Source organism: Python bivittatus, unplaced genomic scaffold (assembly GCF_059951505.1).
Source record: "Python bivittatus isolate LINGU-HERP-01145 unplaced genomic scaffold, Pbiv_v1 ctg000020_np1212, whole genome shotgun sequence".
In the NCBI taxonomy this organism is placed as follows: Eukaryota; Metazoa; Chordata; class Lepidosauria; order Squamata; family Pythonidae; genus Python; species Python bivittatus.
In genome coordinates this window covers 69,470,451-69,487,433 of record NW_028277030.1, presented here as the reverse complement: position 1 = coordinate 69,487,433, position 16,983 = coordinate 69,470,451, and the positions used below count along the sequence as shown (strand labels likewise).

The 16,983-nt window shown below is 35.4% G+C and overlaps 1 protein-coding gene across 2 annotated transcripts in view; it reads left to right on the top strand.

Moving 5' to 3' along the window:
* MOXD1 (monooxygenase DBH like 1) overlaps positions 1-16,234 on the top strand; it is a 47,436-nt gene extending 31,202 nt beyond the window's left edge. The window contains exons 5-12 of one of the 2 annotated variants that reach the window (XM_007437007.3): positions 2,697-2,876; positions 4,416-4,518; positions 4,800-4,966; positions 7,591-7,782; positions 9,678-9,737; positions 12,442-12,584; positions 14,412-14,580; positions 15,752-16,234. In XM_007437007.3, the coding sequence (XP_007437069.2) occupies positions 2,697-2,876; positions 4,416-4,518; positions 4,800-4,966; positions 7,591-7,782; positions 9,678-9,737; positions 12,442-12,584; positions 14,412-14,580; positions 15,752-15,922 (1,185 nt within the window). In that variant the 3' untranslated portion in view covers positions 15,923-16,234. The remainder of the gene's footprint in view (positions 1-2,696; positions 2,877-4,415; positions 4,519-4,799; positions 4,967-7,590; positions 7,783-9,677; positions 9,738-12,441; positions 12,585-14,411; positions 14,581-15,751) is intronic. The other variant, XM_088140865.1, reaches the window with a different exon arrangement.
* The last annotated feature ends 749 nt before the right edge of the window (positions 16,235-16,983 follow it).

Genomic DNA, 16,983 nt, shown 5'->3' with positions numbered 1-16,983 from the left:
ACAGAGTTATTCCTAAAACTTTTGGATTTGGTGGGAGGGGAGGAGATTTTCCTTTTAATAAAAATATGAACAGAAGAATAATTATTAGAATTAATCTTAATGTTTAGGGAACTGAGAATGAAAGCATATGAATAGACAACTTTAGTGATGACTTGTCGTTTGAAGGGAGTTGTTTTTTTGAAGTTGTGGCAAAAAGCATAGCAAGTGTTAGTGTCCTAGAGAGTCAGGTGGCTGTTTCACAAGTTTGGACAAGTATCCCATTTATTTCAAGCAGAGATCAGTAGAACATTCCCATAACCTTTACACTGATGCCCTTCTTATTCTGTTTAGATGTTCTGAGTTCTTTGGATTCCCACCCTTCAAAAATTCTATTTCACATCATGTGTGGGTGGATTTGTTTATATTTCCTCCACTATAGAATTCAGTAAGAAAAACACCCTGTACTTTAGGGCAGCATGACTGCAGCTTTCATCTAAGTTTGTTCTTTTCTTTTTCTTTTTCTGGCTGATATGCATGTTGTTTTCTACAGGAGAGCATGAAGGATTAGAGAATAACATCAAGCTGAGATGCAATTAGAAATTAAATACTCAACATTAAACACTGATTGCAGTGCTGTTTTGCCTACAAGCAAGCAATTTTGAAACCTTAATAGTTCAGACAGATCAAATTAAAAGAGCTAGGAGGCCTTACTCTAAGTCCCAGTACCCAGGGCTGAATGACATCATAGAGGTCCTGCTATCAATTCTGAAAACTACATAATTTGACATCATCATTAATTATGTATCTTACCTCTATTTCATATCACCCCCTGCAATCATTCTTTCTACTCACACCATCCATTTATTGATTTGTTCTAGATACTCATTCTACACCTGTTATGTTCATACATGTTTTTGTGCACATATTTTTTTGTTATAATTTATTTCTTAAAACATTTAAAGGAACAGAACTGTATATATATAGAAGCTGGAAAGAGACATAGTGGATAAAAGATAAAGTATCAGTACATAAACAATTTACAATTATCATAAAACATTCATTACTTTATTAATTAATTACTGAAATATAGAGAGTTAAGTTCATTATGTCACCTTAAGAAATAACTAGGAATCTCTATAAAATTCTCAACATGGTATCAAGATTGATATTACCAGTGTTTGCTATTGTTCCAGGGACAGATGTACATAATCACGTAAAGAGAAAAGAAGAGGGAAAAAAAGAAAAAGGGGAAAAAATTAAAAAGCATAAAAATTTTAAAAATTAAAAAAGAGAGAAATCAGTAAAAACAAAACAATAATTGGGAAGCGACATAGTTTTAAATTAAATATTTAAATATTACCAGTGTTTGCTATTGTTCCAGGGACAGATGTACATAATCACGTAAAGAGAAAAGAAGAGGGAAAAAAAAGAAAAAGGGGAAAAAATTAAAAAGCATAAAAATTTTAAAAATTAAAAAAGAGAGAAATCAGTAAAAACAAAACAATAATTGGGAAGCGACATAGTTTTAAGTTCCCTCCCATTGTACCCAAGTGATAATTGAACCAACATATTTATAAAAAGCGTAGTTGTTTCTAATGATTGTCCTTAGTTTAATTTTCCCCCCTTAAGAACCGTTCTGTGAGTGTCTGAGTTTGCCTTGTTGTGTGACATATGATATATAGGGCAGCAATTCTTGCTTAAATTTAGTCAAACTTGTTTTGAATATATGTTGTTAATTTTAGCATTGCTGCATATTTCACAAGTTTGGTTTTCGAGTCTGATATGGTCAGCAAAGTGTTTCTTTTCCATTTTGAGACAATTTTGTCCTCATGGCTGCCGGCTTATGTCTTAATAAAGAGCGATATTTTTATTTATTTGTTCTCGAACAAGTCCTAGTAGAAAAAAACTGAGGTTTCAATTCAAACACGGGTTTTTTTTTATTTTTTTAAAAAATAATGGGGTGTATTGCTTTCCAGTATATATTTTTTAGTTTTTTAACATGACTAACACATATGATAAGCATGGGAAGGGAAAACTTATACTTCATTTGAACACGTTCGAGTGAGTTGATCAAGGACCACTCTTTTATTTAGCCACTTTGACAACTAAATAATTAGAGCAAAACTAATTTTTTAGTTTTAAAAACTAAAACAACAACAACAAAAAGGTCTGAATGAAAAGCAAGAATGCACAGTGCTTCCACATGTCACTTTTTTTTTCTCTCTTGAGGCAATTCTGTCTCTGTCCCTGTATTATTTCAAAGCATTTCTAAGATTCTGCCTTACATCAGATTAGATTCTTGGTCACTTATTTGGTTATCTGAATTAGCCATAGTTCTCTAGGATCCAAAGCAAACATCTTTGATATCACCTGCTATCTGATCCTTTTAACTGGATAAATTAGGCTGAAACCTTCAGCATGCAACTCTGTCTTAGAGTTATGGTTGTATCCAATGCTTGGACTACCAACCCTGGCCGTCCCCCTCCAAATGTGGGAAATCTGGGAGTTGTAGTCCAAAATACATGAAAGGTACCAGATCAGGGATGATTGATTTAATATATAAAACTAGGATGTATGTGCAATTTTTATTTTGGCTTCTTCATTACACTAAGCATTTTGAAAAATTATAATTGAAAATAAGTAATGCATGACCTGATATTTTAACTAGAATCTGATATGGTTCAAATACAGCTAATATTTGCTTATTGTATTGACAGGTTGAACCACTCATTCAGAAAGGTCATGAGAATGTAGTGCATCATATTCTTCTCTATCAGTGTAGCAGCAGTCTGAATGATAGTGTTCTGGATTATGGCCATGAGTGCTATCACCCGAACATGCCAGATTCATTTCTCACCTGTCAAACAGTCATTTTTGCTTGGGCTATTGGAGGAGAGGTAAGACAAATACTTATTGAAATGTCTTTATCGAATAATGTAAAGACTCCTTCGAGTCATGCTAGGAGTTTAGGGGCTGTATAAATGCAGTTTTCTTGGCAGAATTTTTTAGCAGGGTTTTGCCATTATCTTCTTCCAGGTATCTTTTTTGAGTTCCTAGTTTAGCCAAGAGTTTTGAACTTCTTAAGTGGTTTCCCCATCCAAGTACTAACTAGAGTCACCTCTGGTTAGCTTCTAAAATCAGCCAAAATTGGCTCAATGCTGCATACATTCTATACAGTAAATACTTTTAAAGTTTTTTTTCCCCATTAACTGAGTGATTACAGAACTATTATATTTTTATTTTCATTGGGGACCAAACCTGAGGTGATAATTTCAATTGTTGAGGAATTTCATCACAGCACTGCCTGTACTAAACAACTGAAATCTAAAGTCCAGCTTCTGTGTGGCAAAAAGATTTAAGACTTTCTATGTTAGATTAAGCAAATTGTACACAGTACAGATTAAGAAATGTATATGAAGAATTTTTTTATACTGTGTGATTAGAAACTTGTGTAAACAAATGCAGGTTTTGAAATTAAGACTCAAGTTCTTATAATAATACACCTAGCAATCCATTTAAATATAAATCATGTTCAGATTACATATAATATAGCTTAAGTTTTTTCAAGTTTCATAAATCTACTGTTGAGAACACAAGTAACCAGTTAGGGATTGTGTTAATGATAAGTGACCTAGAAATATTTCAAATAAAATAAAAAATAAATAAATAAAAGCCATCTAGTGCCATTCCACTAATAAAGTGCCACTTTATTATTTTAAAATTGATGTTTGTACCTTTTTACTTTACTGCATCAGTGTACCATAATGATCATTTAGGCTGGATGTGTTGATATAGTAACTGAATAATGTTAATAAATATTTAGTACACTTGGCAGATCCTCGGTTTTTCTTGGCCCTGTGTTTACTCTTTCAGTATTCAGTCTTGATACACGGAAGTGTTTCTTACTTTTCATCTTTGCTAGCAACAAGTCTACAGTGGAACATCCTTAAGAAGAATAGTAATGCTCTTTTCTTTTCTTTTTTCTATTTACTTTTTCTGTTTATTCACTGGTTCTGTATTTTTCTGTATTCTTTTTCTTTTCTTCAAATCTGTTTGTTTGTTTGTTTTTATTACTGTATAAAATCCTTTAATAAAAATAATTTTTTAAAAAAGAAGAACAGTAATGAATTATTACCACTCATCTCATTTTCTCTTCTGTTCAATGATGGAGGAGAGTGTCCATACAATACAGAAATGCAAGCATATAAAATATAAATAAATCTACCAAACTGGAGCTAAATAGGTGCATAGGGCAAAAAACTAAAGACACATATGTGCTTGCAGCTAACAGCAGTCTTCTGATATGGGTCAGTTGTAGGGGCTTTGTTTTCTTTGTAGAATTATATCAGTAAAACTATAAATATATAGTTAAAATGAGATTTAAGTATTTATACTGTTGAACCTGGTTACTTATGTTGATATGTTTCCATTCTCAGGGCTTTACTTATCCACCTCATGTTGGCTTATCCATTGGAACAGCATTAGACCCTCAATATGTGCTTATGGAAGTCCATTATGATAACCCTTCATATGTGGAAGGTATGTTTCTTCACCTATTAAAATGATAAAATGTGTTGAATGTGTATGTTCCTGACCTTACTCATCTAAAGTAAGTGAAATGAATTAATAGATGAAATTTCTGTTCGGTGAAGGAGGCTGATGAAAACAAATCTGCACTTCTACTATTCTTCATCCATATTTGTAGAGTGAGAGAATTGTATGGACTGAACCAAAAGTATCGCCCAAATTCCCGTATGCAGCTACAGTGATTCCTGTGAAAATGTCAGATATTTAATTTAATTGCTTTTTTTTTTTTTTAGGGATGATCGATAATTCCGGACTGAGGCTATTTTATACTCCAGATTTAAGGCGATACGACGCTGGAGTTATTGAAGCGGGGCTTTGGGTCAGCCTCTTCCACAACATCCCACCAGGCATGCCTGAATTCATGTCGGAGGGTCATTGCACTCTGGAATGTCTGGAAGAAGTATGTTTCCTGCCCAGTGCGACTGATTGTGATTCTGTGCCTTTTATTGGAAACAGGCAGTTTAAGCATCTTTGTTTGTAGGAAATGGTATCTATTATTTCAGTAGTCCTGGATCAACAAGGGGAATTTGGACAGCAATAATGCCATCAAATGAAAATCCCAATCTGGTTTTGAAAATAGTGAGTAAGAACAGGCAACTTATGTCTGAGGATGCCATTTAGTTTCTTTGGTTTGTCAGTAAGGATGGACAAAGGATCATCAATATATTAGGTCCAATCTCTGCATTAGTCAGCAATTTAAAAATAAAAAACTTTAACGTTTGCTTTTTCACAATAGTTTTCCCTGTGCATACATTTTTTGCTCACAGTCTCCCCTAATCCATGCATGTGTGTATGCATTGTTAAGCTAAAAATCTGAGAAAATTCAGTCCCCTGAGGAGAAATTAGGTCTGTTTATCCAAAGATGCTTATAAATAAAACCGGTGCCCTTATTTTATTGTCAATGAACCCATTATAAATAGCTTCAAAAATCTTTCCTAAGCTTAATGCAAATGAAGATTAATATTTATATATTTGTAAAATGCCCTAAGCATTGTTATGATATTTTCATTGTTTAAATCAAAGTGTATTATTGTGTATTTATCCAACCTTTCCTTTTTGTGGGCAGTCTTTACTTAGGAAAGGAGAAGCTTCTCTGCTGAATGTCTCTAAAGGGGCATAACTCAGATGATCAGTGCAAGGGACTACTGTGGTTCACTTCATGTGTATGTGTGTGTGTGTGTGTGTGTGTGTGTGTGAATGTGTGCATGTGTTCTTTTGCTTAAAAGTGCTTGCTGATTCATTTTGTGCTGGGGGGAGAGGTTCCATCTGAGATAAATAGCCCGTCTGAGAACAATGAGTAGACAATATCATTTTGAAAAATGAAAACCAAAGGGACCCATTTTTCATGTGGGATATTCGTATGCAGACTGGTTAGAGATTATAGGAGCTAGAGTCCAATGCCATCTTCCCCACATGTGTTTTAAAGGAATAGCAAGTAGGAGAAAATGAAAAGTTATAGACTGTGGAATTGATTTATCAAATAGACCTCATAAGTGGATTTAGGACAGGGTTTGTTTATTTCCTCCAGCCCTAAAATCTGATATTTTGCAGTACAGGTAGTCCTCACTTAACAACCACAATAGGGACCGGAAAATTGGATGCTAAGCAAGGTGGCTGTTAAGTGAGTCACCACGTGACTGGACCTGATTTTACGACCATTTTTATGATGGTTGTTAAATGAGTCACCACCTTCATTAAACGAATCACCACAGTTGTTAAATGAATCCAGCTTCTCCAATGGACATTTTTTGCCAGAATTCACTTAACGACCACAGTGATTCACTTAATGGCCATCATAAAAAAGGTCGCAAATTGCAATCATGGGACTGCAGGGGGTGGTGTGACAGTTTGCAATGGTCATAAGTGCAAGTACAGATTGTGAAGCACTTTTTCCGAGGCCATCGTAACTTTGAACCATCATTAAATGAACGGCTGCTAAGTGAGGACTACCTGTATTTGCATAGATTGAGGATGTTTTAGGAAAGCCAAAAAGATTTAAAATGATTGTGGCTGATGCTGTACGATAGGAGAGTGCTTCAAATGTCACGTGAATATTGCTGTATAAATCTACATATGCCTTCTTCTGTTATCTCTACTTAAGATGTAGAATTTATATAATTTGAAAAATATTTGTTTCCTATTTGGAAATGCCTTACATTTGTTCCTGCATAAAGTTTAATAGCCAGAACTGAAATCTACCCATGCAATAAATACTTTAACATTCTACCTGCAACTATGAACATGTACAGTATGATGAGCCAAGTGAGGACCTTGTAAACATATAAACTAAATTTTAGTGTCAACACTTTGGATTCAAAGGCAGAAAGATGCTTTGGAACATGCAAGGGTGTTCATGTAGCACTTCTCTAAAACTCATTAAAACAGCTGCATCTTTTATCAGTGACTGGAAACCCTTATGGACTTTTTGCTGAAAATAGAGAAAAATGAACTTGTGATTTAGGGGTTTTAGGATTAGAAAGTGTAGCTTATGGAAAGAAGGAAATTATATATAACCTTAGAGAGAGAGGGTAAAATATAAATGCATTTATAACTGCTGTCAAGATTGGAAGCTGCTTCTTCCTTCCTTCCTTCCTTCCTTCCTTCCTTCCTTCCTTCCTTCCTTCCTTCCTTCCTTCCTTCCTTCCTTCCTTCCTATTTCTTATTCACTATTCTTTCTTTCTTTCTTTCTTTCTTTCTTTCTTTCTTTCTTTCTTTCTTTCTTTCTTTCTTTCTTTCTTTCTTTTCTAATATTTGTATTGCTTTTATCTTGTTAAAAATTTCTTCAATAAAAAAATTGTTTTTTAAAAAAGCAGCTGCATCTTTTCCTGATACCACACTGCTGCTTTTAGCAGCTGCAGCATGATCCCAGGAAAAAACATGTTTGGGTGAAACAGTTGCAGACAAGTTACTTTTGTACCACTGTGCTGCCTGAAGCAGCTCTTACCTTCACATCCAAAATGCTGGCCAGCTCTAGCCAGTGTGTTCTGCTCATATTGAATGTGTTCTCTCCCTGGCCTTTTCCAGGCTCTTGGTGCTGAGAAGCCAAGCGGGATTCATGTCTTTGCAGTTCTTCTCCATGCACATCTTGCTGGCAGAGCATTAAGGATGCGCCATTTCCGCAAGGGCAGTGAACTACAGCTGCTGGCTTATGATGATGAATTTGACTTTAACTTCCAGGAATTTCAGTACCTGAAAGAAGAAAGGACCATCCTGCCTGTATGATGTTTATTTCCTGCTTTTTCCTAGCATTATTGCCATTTTTCTGTTTCTCCAGGCCAAATTGTCACTATTTCTTTCCTTTTTTTGGTTCAAAGCTTCAAATGCCCACATTCACTGTTGCATGACACACATATTTACCCATTCTGAGAGAAAAAGTACTGAAGAAGGATCAGAAGTAAAGGGCAAGCAGACAAAGGATGAAATACTTCTTTTATCTATTACGAATATGAACTAGTAGTAAATTAAAAGTTCATATTCTTATATTTACTTTGTTTCTCCTCCTGCAACATTTTTATTTTTATCTGATTTTCTTTAAAGGATATATTTCTCCTTTGGGTTTTTGCTGTTTTTGTTACTGATAACAGTTTTGACTTGCTTGGTAAGTAAAACATGAACTGCAGACTGGAGTCTCCTCCTCACATAAATCTGTCAGCCTTGGTCAGTAGCAGCTTGCCTGGACAGCTGTAGGGCTCTCAAGATGGCCAGGCCTGACAAAGAGGGCTATGCAGTTGCAAAGTGGAAAATTTACCATCTGCAGCAATGCTGTTAATATGAGCTAAGAAGATTAATTATGGCTTCAAAAATGTCTTGAATCCCAACAGATTATTCAGAAGCAACATGTTTCTTTTAAATACTTGTATTTGTTGACAATAGTATTATTACTGAAATTATTATTCCACAAAGTATAATAGAAGGCAGTCTATCGAAGCTGCTTTAATTTGTATTCCTGAACTAGCACAGGGTTAGATGGCCTGAATGGCCCTTTCTAACCATGGGCATCTATGTAGGGCTAAGGGATGAAACTTGCATTGTGATGTCATGATGCAAACCCCACAACTTACATACTTGGTTCTAATGTTGGGATGCAAATGTAAGGCCAGGTTTGCATTGTGATGTCATGACGCAGGTGTCTTCACTTTTTCATCTTCACAGAAGCCAAGGCTTGCAACTCCAGGATTCTATTGTTATATGAAACAAAGAATTTGGATTCCCATGATGATTTGGTATAAAGTAGCCCAGGAATCCATGTGCATTTTCTCAAATCCTTAAGTGCATACCCACAACTCTTACACATTTTTCACAAAATTGTAATTTTTAGTGTGGAAGAAAGAGAGATTGAAGAGGAGCTATTCATATTCAGTATTTAAATTAAATTAAATCCATGTTAATTTTTGTCTTGTTTCTGCCTCTTTTCCTTGTCCTGGCTCCACTCATTTGTTGAATGTGATCTCTAGTACATTACTTAAAGTCTGCCTGAGCCCAAATTTTATAACTCTCTAAGAGTTATCTCTTTGCTCTGGAGTAATGAAAATTATGCTGCTATTGCTACTTTGCACAGTATTAGCATGTTTTCCTCATTATTACAAGCATAGGTCTTTAAAATGTTTCTGTGATCTACTAAAACTCAGTTCTTTGTGCAGCAGGCAAAAACAGTTCAAGTGATCATATGAATCAGACTTCAAGGCTATTTGATTTAGATTCCTAGTCTAAGCGCTGTAATTTCTTCCTGTTTTCAGGCAGGGTGTGCTTTTGCTGTAATATCAGATGCTTGGGGGTGTGGGAACCTGACTAGGGTTTGTTGGAGTTGAATCCAAAATATCTAGAGTTCCCCAGATTGGGAAGGCTAATATTGGGGGGGGGGGGGGAATTATGTCATTTACTTTTGACATATTTGCTTCTAAGGAAAAGAAGTGGGGAACAATATCCCAATGTACTTCTAAAAATTATCTTCATAGCACAATTGTTGATGGGTGTATGTATCAATTAAAGAATATTTCAGCCTGCATTTTATAACTTTTATAACTTCATACCAAATAATGTGAGTGTGCATGTTTCTTTAAATTACAATGACTCAAATGTGTAAGAATGTATTTCTTGATATTGCATTTCAGGGAGATAATTTAGTCACTGAATGTCACTACAGCACCCTCAATCGGTCAGATATGACCTGGGTAAGAAATTTTATGACATGGCTTGATGTGAATGAAAATATAGTAAAATTAACATGTTTATAGAAAGTGTTGGAGATTGTTAACATGTAAGTGTTATTATTAAGAAATAAGGTTGATGTATATCTAAAGTTAGAACTATTTCATTTCATCCTGCTTCTTCCCTGTAGGTCAACTATAGCATAGGAGACACCCCCCCCCCCAATTACTGGAGAGTTTAGGGGTGGCCCATTCAAATAGGTGAGCAAGGTTGCTGCCTGGGATGCCAAGTTAATTAAGACACCAAATTTTGAGGGAAAAAGTCAAATAAATAAGCTGCTGGACTAGTGTTTCTCAACCTTGGCAACTTTAAGATGTGTGGACCTCAATTCCCAGAATTCCCCAGCCAGCCATGAATTGAAGGCCACACGTCTTCAAATGGCCAAGGGTGAGAAACACTACACTAGACTGATGCAATGTCCTTGGATTGCAGTCTTACAGGGATTTAATATACCTTTAAATAATTTAAGGGAAAGATGAACATTGTGTTTTAAAATTTTTATCTTTATTCATGATTCACGATCAAAATTTGAGTTTGCTTCCACATTAAAGGTCCTAAATTAGAATTAAAGCAGAGATTCCATGCTGTATTACGTGATCTGAGATTAAAAGGAATCTTAAAATTGTATCTCCTTTGAAATAATGCATGCATTATTTAGGCATATTGAGTTTATATAGACTTTAGCAAAGCAAAATAAAAAGCCTCCTCCTATAATGTTTCATAGGGTTGTGCAAAGGGGTAATTGACTCCCTTGTTTGCATTAATCTACAAGGTATCAAACGGAATCAGGTCCCTGTGAGTCAAACTCAAACATTGTTATCTCCTTCCTTCCATCAATGGATAAAGCTGAGAGGACTGAGTGGTATGGTAGACTCTCAGTTACTAACATGATTAATCAGCCAGTGAGATGTCAACAAGCCTGTCAGCTCAGGAAAGCAGGTGGCCTGCAATCTTTAATAAGAGCTTTAATTTTTATTTTTAAGTTGGAGTACCACGCTTTCTGAATTGCTTTAGCACAGCTTCTATAGAAACTCTTCTCTGGATAATTTTGGGATGCTGTGCAAAAATCGTCTTCTTATCTTTGCTGTCTCTGCCTCAAAAGAGGTGCCATTTGATTGAAATCTTGCTGGGTTAATACCATCTCAAAGTCTGCCATCCCTGCTCTTTCCATCCCCAGAATGAAGCATCTACAGATAATTGGATATTTCCCAAATGTAGCCTATAGTTGGATCTTTTACTAAATCAAATCTCAACTCACTTAGGGATTAGATTCAGTCCCATTTTCTTGAATTTCAAATTTGAATGTAATCTCACCACCTTAAAATCTCAGATTCAAAAAGGACCTTGGCTGCTTTGTCCATCCCAAGAGTTCCCCTTGAGAATGACAGTCAATGTCAGGAGAGTCGTCTTGTCTCGTACACTGAGACTTCCCCTTCCTTTCCTGTTCCTGTCTTTCTGTACTCAGCAGACTTGAAGAAAAAGGGACACGTTTTTTCTACCACATACAGCTGTTCAGCTGGCAAATAGACAGAACTGGATATAAACCAAAGAATTAGCAAAATAGTGAGATTGGATAACATTTTTTTCATCTTTCTAATTCATAATTTTATATAAAGATGACAGTATAAAATCACACCTGAGGATTCTCAGGTCAGGTGTTACATCTTTTGCAAAATATAATCTAAGACAATTGTATGTAGCCTAAAACAGGTAGTAAATATTTAGCTAGGAACAGAAAGAAAAAAACCCCATTATCCTTGGAAAACATTTACAGAATTGAAAATGTCATTGTTCTTTGTGTGATTTGATGCCAGCTGAACTCAACAGTCATTTAAGAATATTAGTCTACATGGCACCAAATTTTCATTTTTGAAGATTGAAGTACAAGGAGAACTTCAGTTTGCCTTGCCCTTTCTCAAACCATTGTCTTCCTCCTGGGTTCTGATTCCTTAAGTTCTCTTCTTCAAACTCTCTGAGCCTTTCTGCATAGATTATTTCCACTGATACAGGTTTCCCCTAGGGTTGCTAAATATATGGTTTCCTTCAAATATTAGCTTTTTCCATTTGAAATTCTGTTCTTTGAGCTACCCTGAGGAAAATGCCTGCTTGTTTCTGACCAGCTGTAAGGTGCAGACCCAGCTCTCATAAACATTAGAATATAGGATTCGTCTTCTCATTAAAAAATGCCACCAATGGAACCTGAGAATTACAACTGTGCAAACTAAGGAAAACTTACTTCAGATGGTGGTAGAAGTACTGTATAGTTTTTCATGCGGGCAGATAACTGAGCTTTCAGACTGCTTCAGGAAGTTATTGACTATACTAAAAATAGCCTCTCTTAATCACAGATCGTTTCATATAGTCCTTAATGGTGTATCATTTTTGTACTGTCCAATGCTTGATGCTGTTCTTTTCTTGGCTACCATCATGTTAGATCAGTGTTGTCCAGGGGACTGGTTGGGGAATTCTGGGAGTTGAAGTCCACTCATCTTAAAGGGGCCAAGTTTGGACAACACTGCGTTAGATGTATGCCATTGTTCATAGTGACAGCAGCTGCACTCACAGTTACATGCAGAAAACAGCAGGAGGCAGCATTGGGCAGTTTTAGGAATCAGCTCAGAAGCTATCTCAGAAGCCTACATTGGTGATTTGTTCATCTGTTTCCAGGGTGGTTTTAGCACCAGAAACGAAATGTGCCTATCCTATCTTCTATATTATCCAAAAATAAATCTTACTCGCTGTGAAAGTATTCCTGACTTAATGGAGCAACTCCAGTTTATTGGGGTTAAACAAATATACAGACCAGTGAGGTAAGTAGGATGAAAGATACTATAGAACTAATACTTAACTGTATTCAACGTCATTTGAATAAATGCTCAACTCACTCCAAATTTATTGCATTTATTAAAAGATCATGGTCTATCCTGTAAGAAAACTTACTACTTGGCTTTTCATAATCAACTTGGGAGGGACATGGAGGCCTCCCTGTGGTCATGGCCCTGGGCCACAGTTCGTGCATCTGTGCCATAAGACTCTTGGTCATTACGTTACCAAGCCAGAGTTAAAGAAGACAAGGAGTAGGAACTGGGGGTCTCATTAATCAAGTGACTTCCTGGTGGGTTAGGAAAGGGCCTTATTCTGATTCTGGTGAATGGGATGTAACAAGACCTTTACTTTGGAACAGGCTCAAAATGCAACCAATACGCCTGACAGGCTGGTGTGTTTGTTGAAAGGCTCCAGTCTATCCTGAATCAAGCCAGAGGAAGCATTCCCATCACTGTTTGTCCAAATAATAAATGTTGGCTGGACTATGCGGTGAAAGTTTCCAGTAGCTGCAGTATTAAGAAGCTCGGCAGTGTTTCTTTAGCTTTTTAAAGTTTTGATATTTTTATGTTTCAGAATAAAATATACTGTTGGCTCTTAGGGTTGTTTTTATACTACTGTTCCCAAGAGTTTTGTTTTGTGGGGTGATCAGGACAGAGTTCGAAACTCTTTGAGAGAGCAGTAGCCTCTCAAGAGTATAATATTTGCAGAGTTTTTCTGTCTTTTTATAATCTCTCCTGACAGCTAAGGGAAAAAACACATGTTCTGATTTAGAGTCAGCAATTTGTCTTTCTAATCTCCGCAAGTAGACAGGGTAATAAGTGAATTGCTCTCTTGAATGAACATTCATACTATTGTTAACAAAAATGCACATTTGACCTGAGAAAAGACAAATGGTTTAGGGAGTTCAAAAAAAGGAAATGTTGCTTTTCAAATAAAATAGAAAATTAGTAACAGTTCAACCTTGCAACTCCTCCAAAGTTCCAAATGAGTTGCAGGTTATTTTCAAGTAAAGCATAATGCTTTAATTTTATTTTTCAAGGTTGCAAGACAGTTGCACATCTGTATATCTATTTTATTAAATAATATAAATAATAAAAATATACCATGTGCTTAACAAAAAAAAATGTACAACCTGCCAACAGGTACTTGTTGTCTACATAAGCATGCCTATTTTAAAAAAATAATGAAGTGTTAACTTGAGGATTTCTGAGTTGTAATTCTTCCATATGTTTGTTTTGCTGTGCATTATCCTCTGCTTAGAATTTGAAGTTTTCATTCCTATTAATTGCTGTGGGGTTCCTTTTTCCTATATAGCTAAAACATATTCCCTTTTTGCTATTATTATTTTTTTCTTTCCTCTCCCCTTCCTCCTGCAATACCACAGCACATGATAGCACATACTATGATATGGGACTTCTGAGTAGATATGTATAGGACTGTGCGCTTGGAGAAGGATTTGCATAACTCCTACTGCTAATTGACTTCTTTGGGAATGGGAGGAAATGTAGATTAATTGTGCTTCAACTTAAAAAATATTCATTTATTTAGACAAATGAAAATGAATGCTCTTTATAATCTGAACACTATAAACATCTGGGGCTATACCCAACATGCATGTTATAGCTTTTATATATTTTTTCATCTTGATTCTCCCATGTATTTAGCAAATCTGCTTCTGAGAGACCCATTCCCCAATCCTCCAGAGAAGAGAAACATAGGAGGGGGGAAGTTGCAATTCCATCATTGAACAGACACAATAAGTATAAAAACAATCAGTAACAGTTTGAAATGTATTTTTATTTTTAATGTAGAACTTGGCCATTCATTATCAAGAGTCCAAAACAATACAAAAACCTTTCTTTTGTGGATGCAATGAACAAGTTTAAATGGTCCAGAGAACAGGGTCACTCCTATAATGACTATGTTCTTAAATTACCTGTAAATGTAAGGTGTACCAAGACAGAAAATGCAGAGTGGACGGTAAGTTGATTTCTCTGTTTTTCCTTTTGCTTGTGTCATCAGTTGCATAGATTGTAGAACATGTGTATTCTAAAATAGCCTTGTTAAAAAGATGAATTAGCAATTTTATTTAGTAGCATAAATAATTCCAAATAAAGGCTATACCATAGTAATCATTGTGCATATTTAAGGACAGAATAATGCAGATGAAACTGTAATGTTCACTGAGAACCCAAACAATTTACAGCAAATGTTGACTAGATCATATGATGCAACAAGGAATATGGATCTGAAGAAATGGATGCATCCAAGATCAAGATAGTTCTGCTTGACAAGCAAAACTGAGTCAATGATTGCAAGTTATATTTAAATAATGGAAAAATAGAGCATTTAGATTAATTTATATACCTTGATAAAATGTTTACTAAAGATGAGGAAGCAGACAGAGAAAATGTAGGATGTGAAAATACAGGTAAAATGTAATGGGTAATATGTGGCTTGCAGTCTGTAGTGTGAATGTCAGTTAAAAGAAGCAAAATATCTGCGGATGTTTTGTGTGGTTCTGCCCATTTTGTTCCATTGACATGAAAGCTAGGGAGAGTGGCAAGCTCTTAGGCTTTTGTCTCTTTAAGCACCATCAGTGAAGGAAAGCACATTGCCGCCTGAGGCAATTACTGTTAGGAATTTTTTTCTTGATGTCCCACTGAAATCAGTTTCCTTGTAATGTAAACCTGCTCTTTCTTGACCAATCTTCTGGACAGTTTCTGCTCTGTCTTCTGCATGCCAGCCCTTCAGATACTTGAAGACAGGTATCATCTCTCTCCAAAGCCTTGTCTTCTCCAGGCTAAATGCACTTAACACCTCCAACTGTTCCTTACAAGTAAAGGAGTAAGGCTTGGATTGCCCTTCTTGCAGATTCTGACCTTCCCTGCAGTTGTCACTGCTCTCACACCTAATTTGATAGCATTAAATATAATGGGGAAAAAAACCAATTGTTTATTAAGTGTTGGTATGTATTCTTTTGTTTTTATATTATTTTATTGTTGATATTTATAGGGACAATGCTTACCTGAATAATGTAATATAGATATATTTGAATAGAAGACAGCTAAATGCAAACTAGCCACCAAATGTGTCTAGAATCATGCAATATAACTTTATAAGTAGATAATTTATTTCATTTACATTTCAGATTCATGGAATGATGGCTTTACCACCTGAAATTGAAAGACCTCATACAGCAGAGCCAATTATATGTAGCTCATCTTCTTGTTTAAATGCCAATCTATTTTTAACCATGTTGATTGTACTGCATATCTCAGCCATTGCTCCAAGGAATCAAGGACCTTTTGTACAATTGTAGATTATATCCACTCATGATTTCCATGCCATGCAAGTCCTCAAATGTTTGCACTGTCACTCTTGTAGATTTATTTTTTTTACATAGTAATAAACTAAATTTGTTTAAAAATACCGTGTTCATCTCATTTGAAACAAAATATTAAATATATACAGCCTTTTATGTACATAAGGTCCACTGGTTTGCAGTATCCAGCTAAACTAGTTGATATATAGTTTCATTTTTTTCATTCTGGCATATCACTTTATGATTCCAAAAGCTGCTCTGTATTTAGATATCAAGGAAATAAACTAAACATTATCTATGTAACCTTAATCATCATGAAGTCTGTTCTTATTTTGCCTCTACTTTTGAGACCTGCAAGTTACAAAATTATATAGAGTTGTATTTTGTCAGTCCCAACTAGGCATATCAACTATTCCTTATCCTTTCAGTAGAAGTGGTAAGTTAGTACTGGAGATGATCTTATCACCTTCCTGTGCTTTAGATTTGTGAAGTACCACACATTTGGAAGTCTGCCTTTGTTCATTGTTCTATTTTGTCTGAACTGGCGTTCCTATGTCTCTATGAAATCTCCTTTCCTTAGATTAGATATCTACCAGTGTTGGAGTGGTATGGCATCATAATTGTTGCTATTCAGGAAAAGTTGTCAGATGCTTTATATGTTAAGTGGCTATGCTTAACGTTTTAAATCTACTACTGGCACATTTTATGGCTTTTAAAGCTGGAAGTCTAAAAGAATAAATATTGAGGTGCAATGCAATATAAATACAACTAATGGTGTCTATCCAAAGTGAGTTAAATATGCAGGGAGAACATGTTTCTGGGAATATCTTTAATTCCTTTGTTGTTATTAATTGAGGAAGATAGTTGAACAGAAAGGCTGTACTAAAGTAGCATTCAATTTATGGAAGAAAAGAAAGGGATCATTAATAACATTCACAAGATCTACTTCTTGGCTCACACCAATTTAATATCATAGCCACCTCAGTGTTCAAAACAGTAGCATAGATAGTTATCATCAACATGTTCCATCTGACTGCCCTACCCATAATTTCAATGTT